This window comes from Bombus vancouverensis, chromosome 7 (genome assembly GCF_051014615.1).
Source record: "Bombus vancouverensis nearcticus chromosome 7, iyBomVanc1_principal, whole genome shotgun sequence".
NCBI lineage: Eukaryota > Metazoa > Arthropoda > Insecta > Hymenoptera > Apidae > Bombus > Bombus vancouverensis.
In genome coordinates, this window is record NC_134917.1 from 5,836,564 (window position 1) to 5,856,979 (window position 20,416).

General features: G+C 36.3%; 1 protein-coding gene across 5 annotated transcripts in view; it reads left to right on the plus strand.

Moving 5' to 3' along the window:
• The window catches only part of smash (smallish), a 156,807-nt gene that overhangs the window by 124,448 nt on the left and 11,943 nt on the right, over positions 1–20,416 (plus strand). For 4 of the 5 annotated variants that reach the window (XM_076620215.1, XM_033347199.2, XM_033347202.2 and 1 more), the window contains 5 exons: positions 11,260–11,406; positions 13,001–13,189; positions 13,307–13,594; positions 13,868–15,271; positions 15,882–16,895. In XM_076620215.1, the coding sequence (XP_076476330.1) occupies positions 11,359–11,406; positions 13,001–13,189; positions 13,307–13,594; positions 13,868–15,271; positions 15,882–16,895 (2,943 nt within the window). In that variant the 5' untranslated portion in view covers positions 11,260–11,358. The remainder of the gene's footprint in view (positions 1–11,259; positions 11,407–13,000; positions 13,190–13,306; positions 13,595–13,867; positions 15,272–15,881; positions 16,896–20,416) is intronic. The other variant, XM_033347203.2, reaches the window with a different exon arrangement.

The window sequence follows — 20,416 nt, forward strand, 5'->3', positions numbered from 1 at the left end:
TTAATAAGACATTTGAAGACATATATTAATTTTTACATCGAAATAAAGTGTAATCTCCATTTACAGTTTAACTTTTTCTCCTATTGCTATTTGCGTACCTTTTTGTACTTGAAGTTTCCTCAATTTTCAATTTCCTGCCAGAGAAACGTAATGACGTTTCAATCTTGCCCTTCCAATCTTGCCCGATTGAATTCCACGAATTCGAAATGGATTTCCTTGCCACGAGGCTTCATAATCGCCTATCGGGCCATTTAATCTACTTGGGACGCGGTGATGAATTCGTAATGCAAAAAGGTTCCCACAGGAATTAAATGGACGAAGCCAGAGCGGAGTATCGAGATTCTTGCGATTAGGAACGCGGAACGATACTGAGATTGAAAGACAGCGGAACGATAACTCGACTACCGTTAAAACAACGCGTGGTTTATGTTACCCTCATCAAACGGAAGGAATACTGTTACTTTGCTGCAATGGGATGAATTAAAATACACTCGGACCGCGAAGGTGTTACTCATTAAAATATACTAGATTTTATTCCTTTTTTATTGATAATTATTAAAATTTACGATTGACTTTTATTAGGTTGTTTATTACACGAATGCTACACGGGAAAAATATTACATAACAAGTCTATTTTTTGTTAATTTAACGTCACTTGGTAATAAAAAAAAAAAGGAATTTTAATACGAAATAGTTGAAGATTTTCTATTGGAGAAATTAAGTGGATAGGATATACGAATTTACTTTTTCCTAGATACAAGATAGAAGATAAGTACAGAAAATAATAGATAAGATGTACATTATTTGTATTATTTTGCCATTCATACCACTTTTCTTCTGACAATGAGCCTTTCAAATATAACAGATGAGTAAATTATTAAAGAAATTACATAAAATTAATCACAAATAAAGGCTGCTAAAATACTATAAATTGACTCACGTATTACTCGCAAGAAGAAGTAATGATACTCTTAAATTTTTAAAGTTTCAGTAATTTTTCATCTAATAAGAATGATAGAAAGGATGAACGATCACCCGTCAAGCGAAACGCAAACACAAAACATTTAATTATTTGTCTCGTATATAAAATTATATAAACTGTTTCAAATCTAATTTCGTATAACGTGTGACGTAAAAGAGATAGAAAAACGAGTAATCATTAAAATTCGATACGTAACATCCTCCCAAGTCGGTTTTTATATCTCTTTCATTTATTGCGTTCAGCGACTGTGACTGGACACGCACGCCTCGTTATCTCAATGGAAATTACATTTATTCCTCAACAGGCGTGAAACGCTGCTTTCCGTGGATTTACAGTTAGATGGTTGGTCATTAGATTGTAGGAATTCTCGGTGGTCGCCGATGTTTGTTGAAATTGACGACTACACAACTCCTAGAAGGGAACTAAAAGCATCGAAAGTGATCGAACGATCGAACAATGTGTTCTTGCGTTTCAACGATTTATCACTCGTTTGCTTTTGCTTGTAAAGCGATTTGTTACTTGTAAACGTACACAGTCAATACAACACTTTAGATATTTTATCATCACAACATAGACGAATTGTGATGAATGTTAAATTAATATTAGATTGTTGCTTTGTCCGTTGCGTGTAAAATTTAAATTTTAAGACACGTATTTGTACACAAGAAAATTAATGATGAGAACAGATCTCTTGAAGTACCAATTATATAAATTCGATGAATTTTAAGACAACGACTCGATTTTCAAGTAAACGATAGTCTCTTAAGGAGGATCTATCGATCGCGAGTCCTACGTGATTGTATCGCGTACAACTAACGACGAGTTTGCACTGGTACAAATAACGGTGGTACGATTAGATAGATGATCGTAGGTGTAATTAAGGTTAGCTACGTGGCAATTAGAGAAGATCGCGATTGTGCTCGTACCGGTGCTGCATTGCTCGCCTCAAAACGATCGTTTATTCGTGTCCTGTGACAGTTCGTGAAATTAATAACGCTCTTTAATGATTGTACAAGATATATAAAAATGATAGACAGCTAGAGATATCGTTTGTTTTCCTTTCTCCAGCGATCTTAACTCGTGAGTCTTCCTGAAGGGGATGATAAATCGGCGAAGAGGTGGAATGCAGGAAGGGAAAACCTTATGGTTATATAATTGTTTACGTAACGAGGGCGTAAGTAATATATTATCTATTGGATACCATGTTTCATGAATGTCTATTTTCACATTACCAAAACACATACATTTCTGTATTTCACATTATTTAAATGCCTTGACATCTTGTAAAAATTCCACAAATTCATTTGACAACTAGAAATGTGAACAATGTAAATTGATATTTAAATCTAAAATTAGCTGATATTCGATTCTCTCTATAGATGTCTAGAAAAATGGCAATTTTTCCCAGGCAGCGTTACCAGAATAGATCGTGGCACAACGTGGGTTCGCGTGCATTGAACTGCAATTTAAAGCGGCCCGGTGCAAAGTACGCGCGAAACGGTATAAATCGCCACGGTAGCTTTCATGTTTAGGCATGAGTTAAGATTCTTGTCCCCTTCCCTTTCATCTTCTTAACGCCACACTTCTTCTATCCTCCCTTGTGATATCGCCCGTGCACCGCCATTAATATCGAAACGCTAAACGCAAATCTGCGTAATCTTCTTAGTTGCTATTCGCCACCATGACATTAACACCTCGTCGAGCTCTAACGAATATTCGCCAAGTCGTATTCACGACCTCGAACCCCTTAATTCCATATTTTCGCCATATTTCTCTATCATCTTCGTCGTTTTAAAATCACGTGGGGTTCGATATGGCGCCAAGGAATCCCTTGTGAGATTACCAGAAATGATAACAACGAGAAATGTGCAAAGTCGCCGATCGATAAATTCCACAAAATTAGAATAGTGGCGATAAAATAACGTTCTAAAATGTTATTATTTGTAACTCTACATATTAGATTTGTTTACAAAAAAGAAAATGTTGATAATAGGTAATTGGTTGGATGTAGCGTATTACGTTCCTTCCTTGTGGTCTTGTTTAATAATTACAATATTATATAACATAAAATAATTACACGATGTATTTTATTATGGCAAATTTTGACAATAATATCTGCATTTCTCGGAAGAATCATATTTATTATGGATACCAGAAGCAAATTAGTTACGCTCACAACTATATTTCGACAATTTATAACTATACTTTATTAAAAATATGCAAATATTTATAACTAATAAATTTTCAAAATACTCGCCGATTTGTAATTGCACTGCTTTGTTATACCACAGGATAGTTTTTAGTTATGTTTTATCTCGGAAGTATAATTGAACTAAAACTTTGAATTTGACTTATCGATCTAAAGATCTAAATAGCTTGTCACGAGGCAATATCCAAGACAATGGTGATACTTTGAAAATAATCTTATCACAACACAATCTTTGAGAATAATAATCTTGTTAGTATAATATTACATTGTCGAACGGTTGAGGCGCCGGTCAGTCGGTAGGATAATAGAAATTACCATGTATTTGTGTTGTCATGTATTGTCTATGTTGGTCTACTTAAAATATCGAGGTTGCTTTCTGCCACGGAGAAAGATTAATGATTATTTGGACGATTTGTTTTATGGCAGTCGAGTGAGAATTTTCGTACGATTGCGCGTTTTCACGTAGAATGAAACGCTCCATCTGATAACCGCGATTTCGTTTGCTCGTTGGCGCGTGGAGAACATTTTTCAAGAGAAGTGGTAGGTAATGTCAGGCGACGAGAAGGTAATCAGGTTAGGAAATTTCTAGTATATGCTTGTTATTAAAGAATATGGTTTCTCCGCGGCTATCGGGATCAAGGTAATTCTGGACTTTGCTGACTCTAACGAATTTAGCAGCTACTTAAGCCTGAGCGTTCTTGCGTTAATTTTATTTTTATTTTTTTGAATTTTCGTTGTATTCTCTGCCCCAAGACCTGCAGTGACTTCGTCATTTCTCTATGGTTAACAATAAAAAAAAATAATGGGAGTATATATTTCAAAATTATTTTAGGAGATTCTACTAAAATATTCACTGCCACGATAAACATAAATGACCGGTACAGAACTATGTAAGAATGTGTAATAATAAAAAGCTATAGAATATAACGTATTTACATATTTCATAACATTCGATACTATAAATTTGTATGTTTCATTGTTCATATTTTAAAATGTAAAATCCTCTTAAAACGAATGAAAAACCCCAAATATGCTATCGATATACGAATTTTAAGCTAAACTGAAATATCCAATAGAATAAACAAAAATATATAATTAAAGATTAAAAACTGCTCAACTTATATACAATCAGTGCTTTCACAAAATGTTATGAAATAGAGAAATATTTCATAAACGTGATTTTAAAATCGCAAAACAGTATCTAAAGGAACCGATTGTATTATCGATATGTATTATTGTATATGTATATTGTATATGTATGGCCATGTCACATTTGCAGTCCGTAGGTAGATATACAGTTGCATTGACCCGATGTCAGGCTCCGTACGATCGGCGCGAAAACGTCGCAAGAACGGTCACAGTTATACGAGTGGACGCGGAACGCTTTTCCGTGACTCGTTTACGAGCACGTTGTACCTGACATTCCGACCGTACGCTCGCGGAAGAACGTGTTCTCGGACGAGTCACTCCTCAGGAATCCCTTGGAGGCAAGTAAAACCGGCCTTGGACCTCCTTGAGGTCTCTTGTGTCAATATGCTGCGCCTATCAGCCCTCCCCTCTTTGACATGCAGATCAGCCCTGCCACAAGAAACAAACGTGCTTGGCTTTCACAAAGCGAGAACACGACACTGATGTTGTAGGGTGTCTTACCGCTTACTACTTAACTATTCCACTGTTTCAATCCAAGTACACGAATAATCTCAAAATTTATAATTTTTTTATCTTCCTCCTTGTAATCTCTATATTGCTGATACTGTTTGGTAAAATTAATCTTTTGTGGTCGACATATTCTTCTGGCTGTACTACTAACCTACGCCAATAAATATTTACAGTTTAAAGACAAATTTCGAATGCCGCCACTGTGGTAATATCCGGTTGAAGAATTATCCACTAATTTTCTAATTTCGATTTTCTAATTTCTGTAACTTTGTGGAAAAATCACAAACATATATATAACATTTATTATCATTAAACCTTCCATGAATGTATCAGGTACAGAAGTTCGAAAGTTGTGTTGAATTATTCGATTATGGAAAAACTGTATTTCTAACGTAATTTTTATCTTCTTTTGTATTTGTCGTTGAAGAATATATTTTTCGCTATTTGTATTAAACGCTTTGTATTAAATTTGTATAATATTTATAATTAAATTAATATTTGTATAATATTTTTAATACAAATTGTAAAAAATTTGTATTAAAAGTTGATTAAGCTATCGAAGATTTTAAAACTGCGTGACAATACTTGAATAATGCTCGATTGATCGTGTGAATCACGTGACTAATAATATCGAGTAATTGGAATCGTGATTTACTAAATTACACGGTTAATTGAGAAACTTCCTCGTAAATTTATAGGGAGTCTGAAATTTCTAACAGACTTTCTTTTCCTAAGGAATATGGAGGATGTTATGGCTTAATCGATAAATTTGTCTTAATCGGTATATCTTGGATAGTTCATTGAGCTGAAAGAATACAATGATTGTCTGGTTGCTGAAGGAGGCCAAGGAGATTCTTGGAATTAATTTTTAAGGACACTGTAATAGGGTGAAAGTTGCTTCTAAGGTATTTGACATATCTAGACGTTAATTACTTGCAATTATAAGTAAATGTGAATTGGCAAATTAGTGCCAGTATCGCGATTGTTTAATTTTTTCTTTCAAGTATCCATGACACATCTGCCTATAGAGTGAAATACGAATCATCTGTAAGCAATTTTAATGTGTTGTAATTGTTGAAAAAACCTAATAACGATTATTTTACACATTTGACACGGTTAAATTTTATGTTTTAATAATATTGTGTGTATTCATGTTTATATACATTCGGTACATTTTACATATTTATATTTGCCATAAATATAATCATTCACAGTCTAACAATTATAAAATTTAAAAAATCGGAGTGCGTAATTTTGACAGACTTGATAATTCCAGTGATAAAACATGTGTCGTTAAATAAACCATGCTTCTTATCTTCGGCTACAAAAATTCTACGTCTACCAGATAAGACGTTTAACCATAACCGTAAAACGCAAACCGTAAACTCGTCACAAATTCAGGATATACGATCTATTTTATTCTACTCCTTCCTTCGCGGTAATTGTTAAACAATTTCAACAAAATCTTATCAGTGAGAACATCATTGACGGAAATCGACTCTGAGACAGCAGCACACACAGGAAATATAAATTTCGGAAAGCGTTGCGCGGAACACAAGCGCATCCAATTAACACCATGGAACTGGCGCGAAGATAAACTCTACTGATCACACGAAGATGTTCGGTGTCGATAATATCTTTGCACGCAGCTGAGATTTACGACGATATCAAGTTATACATGTTCTCATTCCTTGGCGAAATGCACCCGGCTATATCGATACATCCTGATTTCCGACAACGTTCCTAACGCCTTTGATCGTTCTCCTCGATTTTGTCAGCGGATACAGAGCGTGTCATCACCATCATCGTGGTTAGAATTGTCGCCAATTTTTAAACTTTCTTCGACAGTTACGAATATTATTATTTGGTACTGGAAGATCTTTGACTGAACGGTACAGGACAAAAGTACGATAAGTGTGAATATTTGCAATTTTCAAATTTTCAAATCAATGAATTTCGTAAAAAAAGATAATTGAATAATCAGTATTTTGGATATAAATATTATTCAAGAGGGACCCCATGATCAAAATTAATAAAAATGACTTGTATTATTGAAATCTTATAATGTACATTTTATAGTAATATATATTTATATAATAAATTTAGAAAGAAGTTATTGAGTACTCTTAAGTGAAAAAGAAATAATATTCTGGAAAAGCCTCACGAGAGTAAACATCCATAAACTTGATGCACTGCTTCGTTTAAAAATACATGGATTACAAAGTCTATTAACGATCTGTGAGAAGATAAATCGATTTTTCATAGTGATTTCGCATTTTTAATGCTTTCTTTTTGTTCGTAAATTTCCTCAGCCTGAAACCAAAAGTAATTAGACCGACGTTTCCACTTCCGGATGTTTATCGTTTGAACCTTGTGATACTCTGTCTCGTTTTCGTCGTGGAACACAAAAGGATTTATTCTCTGTTAACATTGAATTTTATGGTACAGTTGCAACGCTATACCGAGAAACTTTTACGGGCAACGGAATCATCCATGCATTCAACGAATTGGATCCATTGGATCGTGAAGAACAAAACGTCGAACGATGGAATTTACCTCTCCGACCAGCTACCGTGGTTACACAATTTTCAGTGGGAAATGAAAATTCTTTGGAATGGACCAAATGAAGAAAAACAATAGTAAACCAACTTATACATCAAATGAAAAAGCTAGACTTTCCAGTTTCATCGTTTTCTTCAATTTCATATTTTACAATAGAAAACAATATTATAATGTAATTAATGATATATTAATTTATTATGAAGATATAATATTGTACTACATGTATTTAATATTATAGAATAATTAATTAATTATGAGAAAGTAAAAGGTAAGCTAAAACCAATTACAATATTAAATTGAATAGAAAGATAAATTATCGAATATTAGTTCGTATTTCCGTAGAGCTTAAGACTGGAGTGTGACGCAAAGTACGGATGGGAAAATTATAATGAAAAAGTGAGAGATTTATGGTGGAAACGTCGATATCATTCCCAAACAAATGAAACAATTAGGGGTGTGGCCACATTTTTCCATTCCCACAACACACGCTTCTCGTAATGACCACTCCTCTACATGAATAAATAAACTCGCATACGATTACACATGATTTTGCATATTCTGGTTCTCAACGATTAGCGAACCGCTGCTTGAAGCCTATTACCGATTATTCATGGTATGCCTCCTGAGTTTTCTTAATTTCCTGGTTATTACATATTGATCAAGCGTTTTTGCAATTTTCCACCGGACATAATTTGTCATATCAGTAGATTGAAAGACATTTTCTTTTAATAAATAACTAAGCTTAATACATACAGGTAAAAAGGTATTCCCTTGCGTTGTATATCATCAGTATTGCGTAGATACCTTGTTTCGATTGTGCGTCCGAGTACTATTACGTAAACGTAGTATGAACTGTATTAACTTTATGGAACTCCTTTTGTAATGACTTGCGGAGTATAATTTCATTACTACTTAGTTTTCTTATTGTAACAATTTTCGTTATTGTTTTACAACAATGCTTTGATATCCTGTCTTATACTTGTGATTCATTATACTTTTTAGAAAATGTAAAATATTACAAGCTAAAATTTTGCTTCGTTTCAACATTTTTCCTTTATGAAATATGTTACAATTTTTATTTTCATTGGCTGATGGGATCACAGTACGTAACAACAAATATAGTAAGAAATTTTTCTTCTCGTATCGTTTTATTTTCACCTGATTTTCTTTATTTCTGATCTTTTTACTGATGGTCAGAGAACGAAGTAGACTCGATTCCTTTTTTCGCGAGACGAAAAATCAACAGCCTTGAAATGCTTTCAGCTGATCGAGAAAGCTGAGGTTGCGTCGGAAATAGAACGTTCGCAACGGATGCATCGTGCAAACATAGCTGCCCTGCAATAATATTTGCTCGTCGAACGATATGTCTAGTGAAATAAGAGCCGGAAGAAATATATTGGCGTACAAAATGATGCTTCTTTATAGAAACTTCATTGCTCTTATCGTAAAAATTTTTGTCTCGACGATTTAAGAAAATAGAAATTAATAGAACATATATATTGTATATAATAGAGCATTGATTATTCAAAACTACTCATGTAAAATAATTCAATTTTCTGGAATAATTAAATAGCTTTGTTTTTATATAAAAGAGTATCCTTTATTTTTACATAAAAATGTAACAATTTCTTACCGTTTCTATTCTTGTATCTATCAATCTTTTTCAGGATCATCGTCAATTTTTACATTAATCGGTATTTCAATATTCCATCATTGCTTTGGTCAATGGAGTGTTGTAATAATCAAGGAGTGTTATAATAATGCATTCATGTTGCAAATGAATAATGAGAATAAGATTAAATAAATTTTGATCTCGTTTCATTTCTCTTGCTTGTTATCAATATCGACCGGCTGCTATAAAATCGATGTAGCAAAGGAATCGTTGAAGTCGCTCCTGTTAATTATAGTTTCGATGTTGTCTTGCGTAAATACATGCTAAATTAATCAGTTCATTAGTGGAGCAGGCAAAAGCGACTTTCTGCTCTCTTCTGATAAAATAATCTTTCCTATTGCTTGATTTTCCCGGATCGAACGAATCTTTAATATCGTCCTACGCTGGATCTGAACCAGTTTAACATGATCTCTCCTGTTTTTCTCTTTACTCTCGGTTTATTTTCCCTTCCAAGGGAATCCTGCAACAAGGATTATTTCCCTAGTTTGATCTTCGTCCAGTTTCACGGTGTCCGAATAAAAACTTCAAACATTTCTTTACAGGGTTGCTTACGGTTCAGAATTTAAATCTCTTCGAGTTTCTACCTCTTTCCCCTTTCTCTGATGATTCTCTTTTTCATATTAGATAATTAAGCAAATCATCATTATTTTATTGAATACTGTTGATAATCTTAGAGCTCGATACAAGCCCTAAAGCCTGAAGCATTTGGATACTTATTGAAACTTTTTATAAATATATTATACAAAATATTTTGAAATACATCACGAAACAAATCAGGAAATAAATCACGCATTTCGGATTTGCTTCTTTTACCAATTTAATTACGATACACATATTTCATTACAGACATAATGACATTTCAAAAAGTTTCTTATAGCACACATAATGTTGTACTCTTAAAAATCTTCGAATAGTGATAAATGCTCGAATATTATCTGAAATCACTATATCAGTTTTTATATCGATTTATAACACACAACAAGATATTATCATCTTTCTATGAAGGCTTTCTTCTTTCGTTCTTCTTCATTATCTGGTTTCATGCGCTCGTCCATTGTACCCGGTTGTTTTCATCCCAAGCCTTTCATCTATTGTAAAGGAGCTCCTTTCAATTTCCATTGTCCACCATCTCGATACTTTGTCCCTTCTGAGTTTTGTCTCCAACCTACAATTGCTCGGGTTTTCTTCGAGACTAATTGCTCTCTTTGTCGCGTACCTTTTTGAGAAATTTATTCCCTTGGTTTCACTCAGCTTTTTTCAATTTCAGTTGAAGTGTCTAAAGAGGTAGTTGGAAAAATATTTCAGTTCAGTATTGTAGTACGTCCCGAATATTTTTCAACAAAATAATCTACACAAGAATTAAAACCAGCAACTTATATTTAGAATAATTCAAAATCAATAAGCTAATTTTCTATAAAAAAGGAAACCAAAATAATCGAAAAATTCACGATTTATACATTGTGAATGTATTATTCTTACGCTATATCTATTCATGTTATAAAAATATTTGCAACACAAAAGAGAATTGTTTTGTCATTAATTACGAGACATGACACAAGTATAGTCACTGTTCATGCCTTGTAATAATTATTTATACATTCTTTAATCTTCATTTCGTCGTAACAAGCTTCTTCCATTTCTACTCAGAAAAAATTCTGCTACAATAAAATAATAATCGAACATGCAACACAAGTGTAACATAACTCCAGCATAAATACAAAGTAATTTAGAATTCATTGAAATATATATAAAAAATGTATAATCTAAGACTAAGTTACAAATAAATAGTACTAAGAAATAGTTCAAAGGTTTGTTCTTATATAACGCTGTGTGAAAATACTTTCTAAAAATATGATTTAGATGTCATGACAATATAGATAGCTCAAGACTTTTGCAGAATGCTATACATATCTGCAAATCCTGGCTCAATAAATAACTGCAACCACGTTATTCATCTCCAGCCGTGTTCATTCTCACTACCATATCGATTTTACCCTTCGACAATGTCTACGTTCGCCTACCGAACAGCTCCATTCGCCAGCCGCGAAATCAGATAGCATTCAAGAACGTCGCGCCGCGTCGCCGTTTCTCGGATTGAACGGCGTTCTGCCACCGCGAGACGTCCGTTTCCCGTTAGTTCGTCAGTTAATAAGATTTCCTGTTGATCGGTTCCAGGGACGAGGCGTAGGATGGGCCCGACCGCGCGAGCAGTCGTCCTACACTGAAGAGGAGGAGCTCCCCTAAAGAAGAGAGAGAAGGAGGAAGGAACGAAGGATGCCTGCCTCGCAGACCGCCGCCACAGAGCGGCGAAACGAGAGGATGGTAAGTATATATCCTTTCTACGGTTGTCGTTTCCGCAGGAAGCGACCGACAAAAAAACGTTAGGGGGTGGCGAGATGAATGCTTTAGGAAATAGCGTTCCATTTTCTCTCGATGAAGGCACAAATGGAAGTGTCGAGATTTTTGTTTCCTACTTGGTTTCAAATAAAATAGAAAATTGTAAACTTAGTGGAGGATTGGACGTGTTCACGTGTTCGAATTGAAAGGCTTTCCTAACTTTCTTAATTATTTAAATTATAATCCGTCTAACAAGACAAATTAATAAAGGTAGTCAAGACATGATTGCTATGACTGTAGCTATTGGCTGTCGATTAGTGATACTAGTGATATTATACTGAAGATATTCGATTGTTACTAGTTGGCAGCCAATAGCTGCAGTCGTAACAATCACGGTTTGTTTATCTTTACTAACTCGTCTCGTTCAACGAAATATAAAAATATACCTGTTTTGTATTTTTATAAATACAATTCGAGAAATTATAATTAGAGATTTGTTATGGGATTATTTCGTGTCACATTTTTATCTAAAAGAATATAGAATAAATTTTAAAAAACGAAATATGGTATTATAAATTGTATACTTTCAAAAATGAGAGAAATTATTATAAACATTATTTTTTATTAACGTTATTTGATGATTTCAAAAAATATAAGTTTCATTAACTATAGTATTATTATGTATGGTATTAAAAAAGTGATAATTTAGAAAGGAAGATATTTTAACGCGTCGCGCTCAAATACGAAAAAAGCTGTACACGAGTTAAAAACCATTAATTGTAACGTCACTTCTAACGTTCACATCGGATTCATAGCATATGAAAGAGTTAAACAGACAAAGGAACACAATTTTCCGAGAGTCCGCTCGACAATCGCCAACTGTCGCACAGCGGATCGCAACGATGTTCGCTTCTGAAAAGCCTTCGTACCATAGGAGCGTGATTCCGCTTCCGGTTAGTCAACGACGCCATAACAAGCCTTTTTGCTTGGCTATCGACTTTAAACTAGAAACTGATTACTTTTCCCCTTCTATCCTACGTATTTTTATTTTTATTCTTATTATACACTTCCGCTCTCCTTTCATCTCTTTTATCTTCTACTCAATATCCTTCCCCATCTTTTCTTAAGAGTTTAGATCATTTCTCGAAAACTTTGCAGTTAATTCAAATTAATTAATGTGCAATAAAGATTTGCATTAATTTTGAAAATTATTTCATTATTATAGTAATACTTATTAATTTTAAGTGTCACTTAATTATTATTTTATTCCATAAAATTGATTACATCCATATATCTATATAAGTATTTCTGTCTTCGTCTCGTCACCATATGCCTTCCCTCACTCATCGATCAATGACCCGATTTGATTCACTCTTTCTGAAGTGATCCTTGAAACGATGATCGGTCGTTGCACTTTATAAGGACTACACCCCCTTGTTCAAGAAACTTCTATGGTTAAGCAAGTTTCAAGCGTGTTCGTCACCTGAAAACAGAACGTTTTTCTCGTTAAATTTGGATTTTTCTTAGAAATTTTTATAAAATTCGAAAACAAATATATTTAGTATATTTATTATTTCAGATCACACATGAGCCGCCAAAATTAAAAACGACCCTGAAAACGCCTCCTAAGCAAGCGACCAACCCTCTTCAGTTTGTTAAAGTTGGACCATGTTCTTTATATCGTACAGCTCAAGAACAGTTGCAAAAAGTCCAGGAAGTGAAGAAAATAAAACAAGAAGTTCGCGATGATCCCGAGGATTGGCAATCGGTAAGATCATTTCATAATAAAAACAAAGAATGAAAATGCCTACACTAAGAATGAAGATATATTGGATATTTTCAAATATCTTTAAGTATTAAATCATTACTTCTATGGTGTGTTCAGAATCTGGACAATTGGAAGAGTAGTCGAAGGAAGCGTCAGGAACACATCATTGAGCGTGTGGTCGAGGTTAAGAAACTCGAACTAGAGGAACACGATCGACAGCGTCGTCGGAGCAAGACTTTCTCAGAAATGATGGAAGAGAGAGGCAGTAGGGGTCGAAAACTGAGCATCAGCTTGGCCATGTACCACGAGGAAGACGCCAATGATCTGAGTGACCTTGGTATAGGAACCAGCAGCGGAAAGAGCTCGGTTAGCGGCGATACGCACGATGACACGCACAGTGTCTTGGTAAAAATCATATATTTATCAATATTATATAAAATACAATTCAACTTCGTATATCTCTTATTTAAAAAAAATATATAAAAAATGCTTCTAATCAATACTTATCTAGCTGCATCTCGTTCGTAAGTGTTAGGACATTTATAAAAACTTCAGTGAAGAAAGAATTTAGCCTGACTAAAATGCAATTTTCCTCAACGCGAAAATTCTCGCAGCCTACTCTTTACAATAATTACTCTTATTTCCACATAAAACCAAAAACTCGACAAACATTTCCAGAGCGACAGAGATAGCGAAATAGAGAAGAATCACTCGGACGTGGACAACGTGGCAAGTGAGAGCGTGATCCACAATGACATCACATCATCAGCAACAACGACGTCAGCGACAACGACAACGACGACGACGAAGAAACCATTCGGGAACGGGTTTCACAGCAGCAACCATAGTCACAACAATCAAGAGTACGATTCAGCGACAACAGCGACGATCAGCTCCCCAGAACCAGAGGAATATACGTACGAGGGTGCGATTCGCGGTTACGTGTCTCGAGTGTCTCAAAATATACCAAGGCGATCATTGGTCAACCTGGACTCAAAACTCGACAGCACCAAGACATCAACGAATGGTTCAAAGACGAGTTTAAACGACGAAGGTAAATCCACCATACCAGTGGTGAAGGTCGATATCCTGAAGAGGCGAGAGATCTTCGAGAAAGCCTCGCAGAAAAACAACGAGAACAAAACGAACAACAGGCTCTCCGGAGATTTTACGGGCACGAAATCTATCAAGGAACGACTATCGAACCTAGAAAAACAGAAACACGAGTCGGAGCATATCGACAAAATCGCGAATAAAGCGTTAAACAGACTGTCCGGTGACATGAGCTCGATCCGTGAAAGATTATCTCATCTGGAGAAGCAGACGTCGGAAAGAGAGAACAAAAGTTCTGCATATCGTAAGCTGAGCACCGAAGAATTGGAGACAGTCAGACCGCTACGGGATAGATTGTCCACTTTGGAAAAATACAGCAGCAGCGACGAGTCATCGGCACCTGGCAGTACCGCTCACGAGTTACGACACAATGGCGAGCTGTCCGCCAGATCGATAAAGGATCGTTTGAGCGCCTTGGACGCGGCCAGGAGCAAAGAATCAGCCGATAAGAGATCATCCTCCGTTGGAAAGCACTCGTTGTGCTTCCGGGATCAAGAGAACAGAATCGATACCTCGACTCCTAGTGAGAGAAGCTCGTCGCCTGACTCAGAGTATCGCGTGCCAAGAGCCGCCTTCCATAGAAGCCTGGATTCTCTGGACGCGGACGCTTCCAGCGGTCCCGACACGTTCGAAAGAGTGCAAAGCTTGGAGGAACTCGATTACGGCAGACGTTATCCGGCGTCGTCGTCATCCGCCGAATTGTTGAACGATACCGATCGCGAGGATTCAGGGATCCACACGGCTGACGTCAGCTGCTCCGTGAGTCAAGCGGACGAACCAGTCGATGAAGACATCGTGCACGCCAACACGATTATCGAGCGACAGGAGGTGATCGAGGAGAAACCGGAGGAACCTCGCGACGTCGAGACAACGCACGTAACTGTCGTTGAACAACAAAGCGCCGCTGTATCTGTGAACGAAATCTCGACGACTTCTGCCAGCCAACCTGACGCAGTAGTAACAAAGAAGGTAAGGCGTAACTACGGTGTTGCATGGCGGTTTCTCTACTGGGTAAATCTACTTTTAGTTGTCGTTATATCTACTTGGCTGACGTATGTAAAAGTGAGAGTCTATTGAGTGGGGTACAAGTTGAGTTTGCTTGCCGTTCGCGAAATTTATTTTCTATGTTACCGAGTATCGAGTAATCGCGTAGATGTTAAGATTAAGTATTCGGGTCGGTTTAGGTCGTAAAGGACGGACGTCAAGTAACATCTCAGTTTAGATTAGAAATTATATCTACCACTATGTTTCACACGTAAATTCGAAAATGAAACGTATACTCTTGTTGAGAAGAATTGCTGCAAAGTAAAGATCATGAATTTTAAATTCCATCCATATTTTAATAAAATCGATTATATATTAGTAGTGTATAATTTCTTCGTCATATGAATATCATGATTTATATTTTATCATTATATTCCGTCATAATTTCAAATGACTTCAAACAAGCTATTACTTGACGACCGCACCTAAAACATTTTTTAACAATCGTGACTTTGAGTGATAATCTACTATTCTTGTTGTTTGGTAACGGGATGGCAGGTAGTACGATCTATCCAATAACTCTTTGGTTCTCTAGGGTACTGCTGACACTTCTGGGGAACTGTCGACTAACAAATCACAATCGCAGGCACACATAGAAGTTACTAACTCTAGTACACTTCGTTCCTATCCTGCTACGAGTCGCCCGATCGTGTATCAAAGTCCCAAAGTACCTCCGCGACGATCACCTCCTGATATGCTTCCCAAACCAAAGTTGCCTGGCCCCAAAGAACATTTAGAAACTAAAACAGATTCTCTGCCCGCTAAAGAATCGAACTCTGTCGCGTGCAGCAGCAAACTTTGCGCGGACGAGCAGGATCCGAAATTCGGTGTCGACGAAAAGGTTCAGGGTGCCTCAAAAGAGGATTCAATCAAAGTTACGGCTTCGTCTCCAGTATCATTAGACTCTACCGTTATAGACACTTGTTCATTGTCACCTGTTAGAGTGGCAGCCGTTCCAACGAACCTTCAATTAGAATCTAACGCTACCTCAGCTTCGAACTATATCGCGAAAGAAGTTCCAAAAACTATAACGACACCAGTCACGTCTCCACGGGCAGCATCAAAGATTCCCACTCCGCTTCCTCGAAAAACGATAGGCACTAAATCATCCCCCACCAGTTCTACCTCCTCTCTGAGTCCGCCCATTTCACCATCCTCCTCTAAAACACCATCATTAAAAGCTAGAACGTCAAACGTTAAGAGTCCAACCAATCAGTTGTCTTGTCCACAATTTCCAAAAGCATCAGAGATACCAATCCCTGTTGGTTCTAATGTATCGTGTAACTCGAATATCCCCCTGTCACCATCCTCGAATCTCGAACAAACACCATTGACATCCTTCAGCACGAAACATATTTCGTCCCCAACGTTCAGCACGAAACACCAGGTGACGGTGGGTGAAGAGACACTGCCTGCAGAAAAACGCCGAACGGTGATGGAAATTTGCGAAAAGGTGGTGGTACCTCAGGGCAAGACACCTACGACATCTCCAGTGACGCCATTCATCACCGTGGATCGCGTCAATGAGAAGCCGAGCTCAGCGACTGAGGTTAGGATCGATCAGCAATCTAGCAGCCCCTCGAGAAAGTCTTAAAAGAGGAAACGAGAAAATTCGTTCGTCTTTATGACTATCCTCGCGTAGCACTATTGTCTCTATCTCGCCCTTATCGTTAGACCTAGCTTCGTCTAACTTCCATTTAGATCTTGTACATAAGAATGGGCTTTAGAATCGGGCGTTCAAGTGGCGGGAATCGCTACACGACCGCTTATCGATAATTAAAGAGAAAAGCGAAAGGATTCAGAGATTATTCAGAGTTTGAAACTACGAAATAGTAAAAAAGAGTTTCTAACGAATGTTACTCTCATGAGCTTATATGGTATCTAGCTGAACAATTCCATTATCGTGCCTCGATCGTTTCTATGGTAATTATTCATATACATATGATATACACTATATGAGATAATCGTTTAAAGCGGAACGCGTTTTGATTCGATGAAATACTGGGAAGCCGTATTCGCGTCTGGGATTTATCAAGATCAGGAAACTGAATCCTGCCACTTAGAACTCCCGGATAATATTAACCCGTCTTCGCCTATCGCTTCCACACGTATTTATTATCCGCCATTACGCACAAATCTCGCTGGAAACGAAGGCGTGAGACCATAGTTAACGATGTAAATAGACGACGCAGGAGCAAAACGTATATAATAACCCCCCAGTATCGAGTAGAATTAGAACAGGTAACCAGAAACACGTACTAGCCGGAGGTAAACGTTGTACTAATTCGTACAAACGTCGATAATCGCGGAAAACGTAGTGGCTTAATCAAACAGGGAATACATTTTGGACCTAAATACCGATGCCTAAATGCGATCGATCGCTGTCGTAACAAAAATCGTAAAATGTTCTAAGCGATAAAAAAATTTTGGTGTGACTCTAAACAGTATTGATAATATTCTTAACATTATTAAACTATTTAATATTATCCATAAAATAAAGAACCAATGGATGAAAACGAATCCTAGATAGGTACTATTTCAAACTATTCTAACACGATAAGAATAAGACTTCGTTTTAGATTAACTTGTAATCGATCTTAAAATACGACTTGTCGACATTCGGCGCGCACTATATAGTGGATAACGATCGATTGTAACGCTTGGGGGAGGCGTATGCGGTTAATGAAATATAAAATTCAGTGGGCAGAGAAATTTGTCGTGTCGTGTTTCCATCGTAACCAAGGATATGCAAATTTCCTTGATAAAGGATTTTGAAGCACGAATGAGTCAAAGCTGCGAAGATTTAAATATCTATCTCTTGACAATATATCAGCCATGAAACATGTGATATTTAATCCATGAAATCTTTCGTAGAAATAAAGAAAATCGACGTATCCATTTTTGCTTCAAACTATCTTGATTTCGCTTCGACGAATACGCGATAATCGTTATCGAATGCCTTTCGAGAGAAACGGTAAACTGCCGAAAAATCAATATTGAATTTAAAGATGTGTAACAGACCGATCAATTTTACCATTGTCTTCGTCACCCTGATTGTTCGAAATAAAACTTGGAAATTCTGCTAAGTATATTCGAAACGTAAATAAAGGGGAAACAGTATAAATTTTCAAAATGTCTGTTCCACTGATTTGTTCACGAAATAACCCAATCGTCGTGCATTTCGAGACTGGGCTTCGATTCATTCGTCAATGAAGGATGAACGTGTATAAGCCTCGTATAGAGCAAGCGTCGGACGAACCTCGTCAATCAAGAATCGTCTTATCGTCTCGCGATATACGTGTCATCGGTAAACAACGACGTCGAGGTTTAACGTGCAGTCGCAATCAAGTGACGAACGCGTTCAATGTGTTGTTCTCGTGAACCATGGGTCGAAGATCGGTCAGAGTGACATTTAATTATTACGAAAGGCGTTCATTACTGACCCACGTCACGATAAAAGTGTCCTGAATTGTTACGATTATTCGTTCTACTATATCTTGAGTCACCGCGTACTTCGTTTTTTATGACGTTAATCGATGCATTAAACGAGGTAAGAATTCGTGTGGCATTTCATTTGGTGAAATTTTTTGATCGATGAGAAAGTTTTTTTGTTGACCATCTGATTTACCCTTTATCCATGCATTATTTTGACAGTTATTAATACATTTGCACATTTTTTCGTTAGAAATGTCTTTATTCCAAGTAACATTTGTTCCATCACAATGTTCATTATGTTTCTTTATTTTTTTAAATTGTTTTTCTTCGAAAGATACGTAAATAAAACGCAATAATTGCGTGAACGTCGATATTTATTTAGCAACACCACTAATTAGTAATATTATTAATATCCAAACACCATTGACCTGTAGTATAAAACCAATCAAAAAAAACCTTTTCCTGTGTGTCACAAAATTACTTTTTCCCCACATATATATCACCTATTTTTCTTAATTTCGATTTTCCTCTTCGTAAAAGTTTATTGATTGCTTGAATTTTGACTTGTGATAAACTTAATGGAAATCGTTTCCATACCCATCCATCTATGGTCGAGAAGAGTAATTATACCAAATGCTAGAAGTTCGTTCCATTTTTTACTAGCTTTGTCTGCCATCATCGTCAACGATCATCGTGTAATTTCAAGCCAGTGTTGTAAATCTAAGATCCGCTACTGTAAAGAGGTAAGACGGTATTTTCGATTGTTCAAGCTAGCGATAAACCCTACACGATCATGTGTTTTTCTACCTTCTACGACCGGATATTCAGTTCTATCCCGCTTATCGCTAGTTCTCATATTTGCTATCGATCCGAGATTATGCATGGCTGCAGCTTAATTGATTTTATCAGTTTCCTAGTTTCGTGCCGATCTTCGTTTTCGTATCAACGCACAAACCTCGTTTCTCCACTTCTTAACGTGATGTAAAAAGTTTTCCTCAAATATTAAATAGAAATTCTATCGACTAGAGATTCACATTTGACACTTTTGTGCGCGTTACGTAGAATTTATGCACTTGATCACATTGCGGTTTTTTCATTTATTGTACGATAGTTATTAAAGCGAAAATTATTAACAGATAAATTTTATAATTAAACTGTGTAACTGGCATAAAGTTTCTTGGCAATTTGCAGCGTGTATTTTAACAACACGATAAAGTATCAGGTCATCTTGAAATACATCCAGAAAGCAACAAAATATGTTAGTAATCAGTTTGCAATTACCAAAGATGTTCTTCTTCGATGACGTAAGCGTGTTAGAGTCTTCCATGTACTGTAAACTCGCCGATCTTTGCACTTTGAAGTAATTATCTCTGTGACACCGTTCCAAATAGTCGTAAATCGGTATTTTTTCGTGATAAAATCTTTATCGCAGCATTCATTTCGTCGCAAACCAGATGACTTTTTAAACCTCTTGCATTATTTTCAACTATTTATTGATTAGAAAAATCAATTATCAAAATCCTGGATATATTTACATTCAGAAGTTCACATTTTTATTTGTTTCATTTACGGTTCTTTCGCAAGAGAAAACAACTGGGATTAATGTGATTGATTGTTGGCTTTCAAACAGCTCTA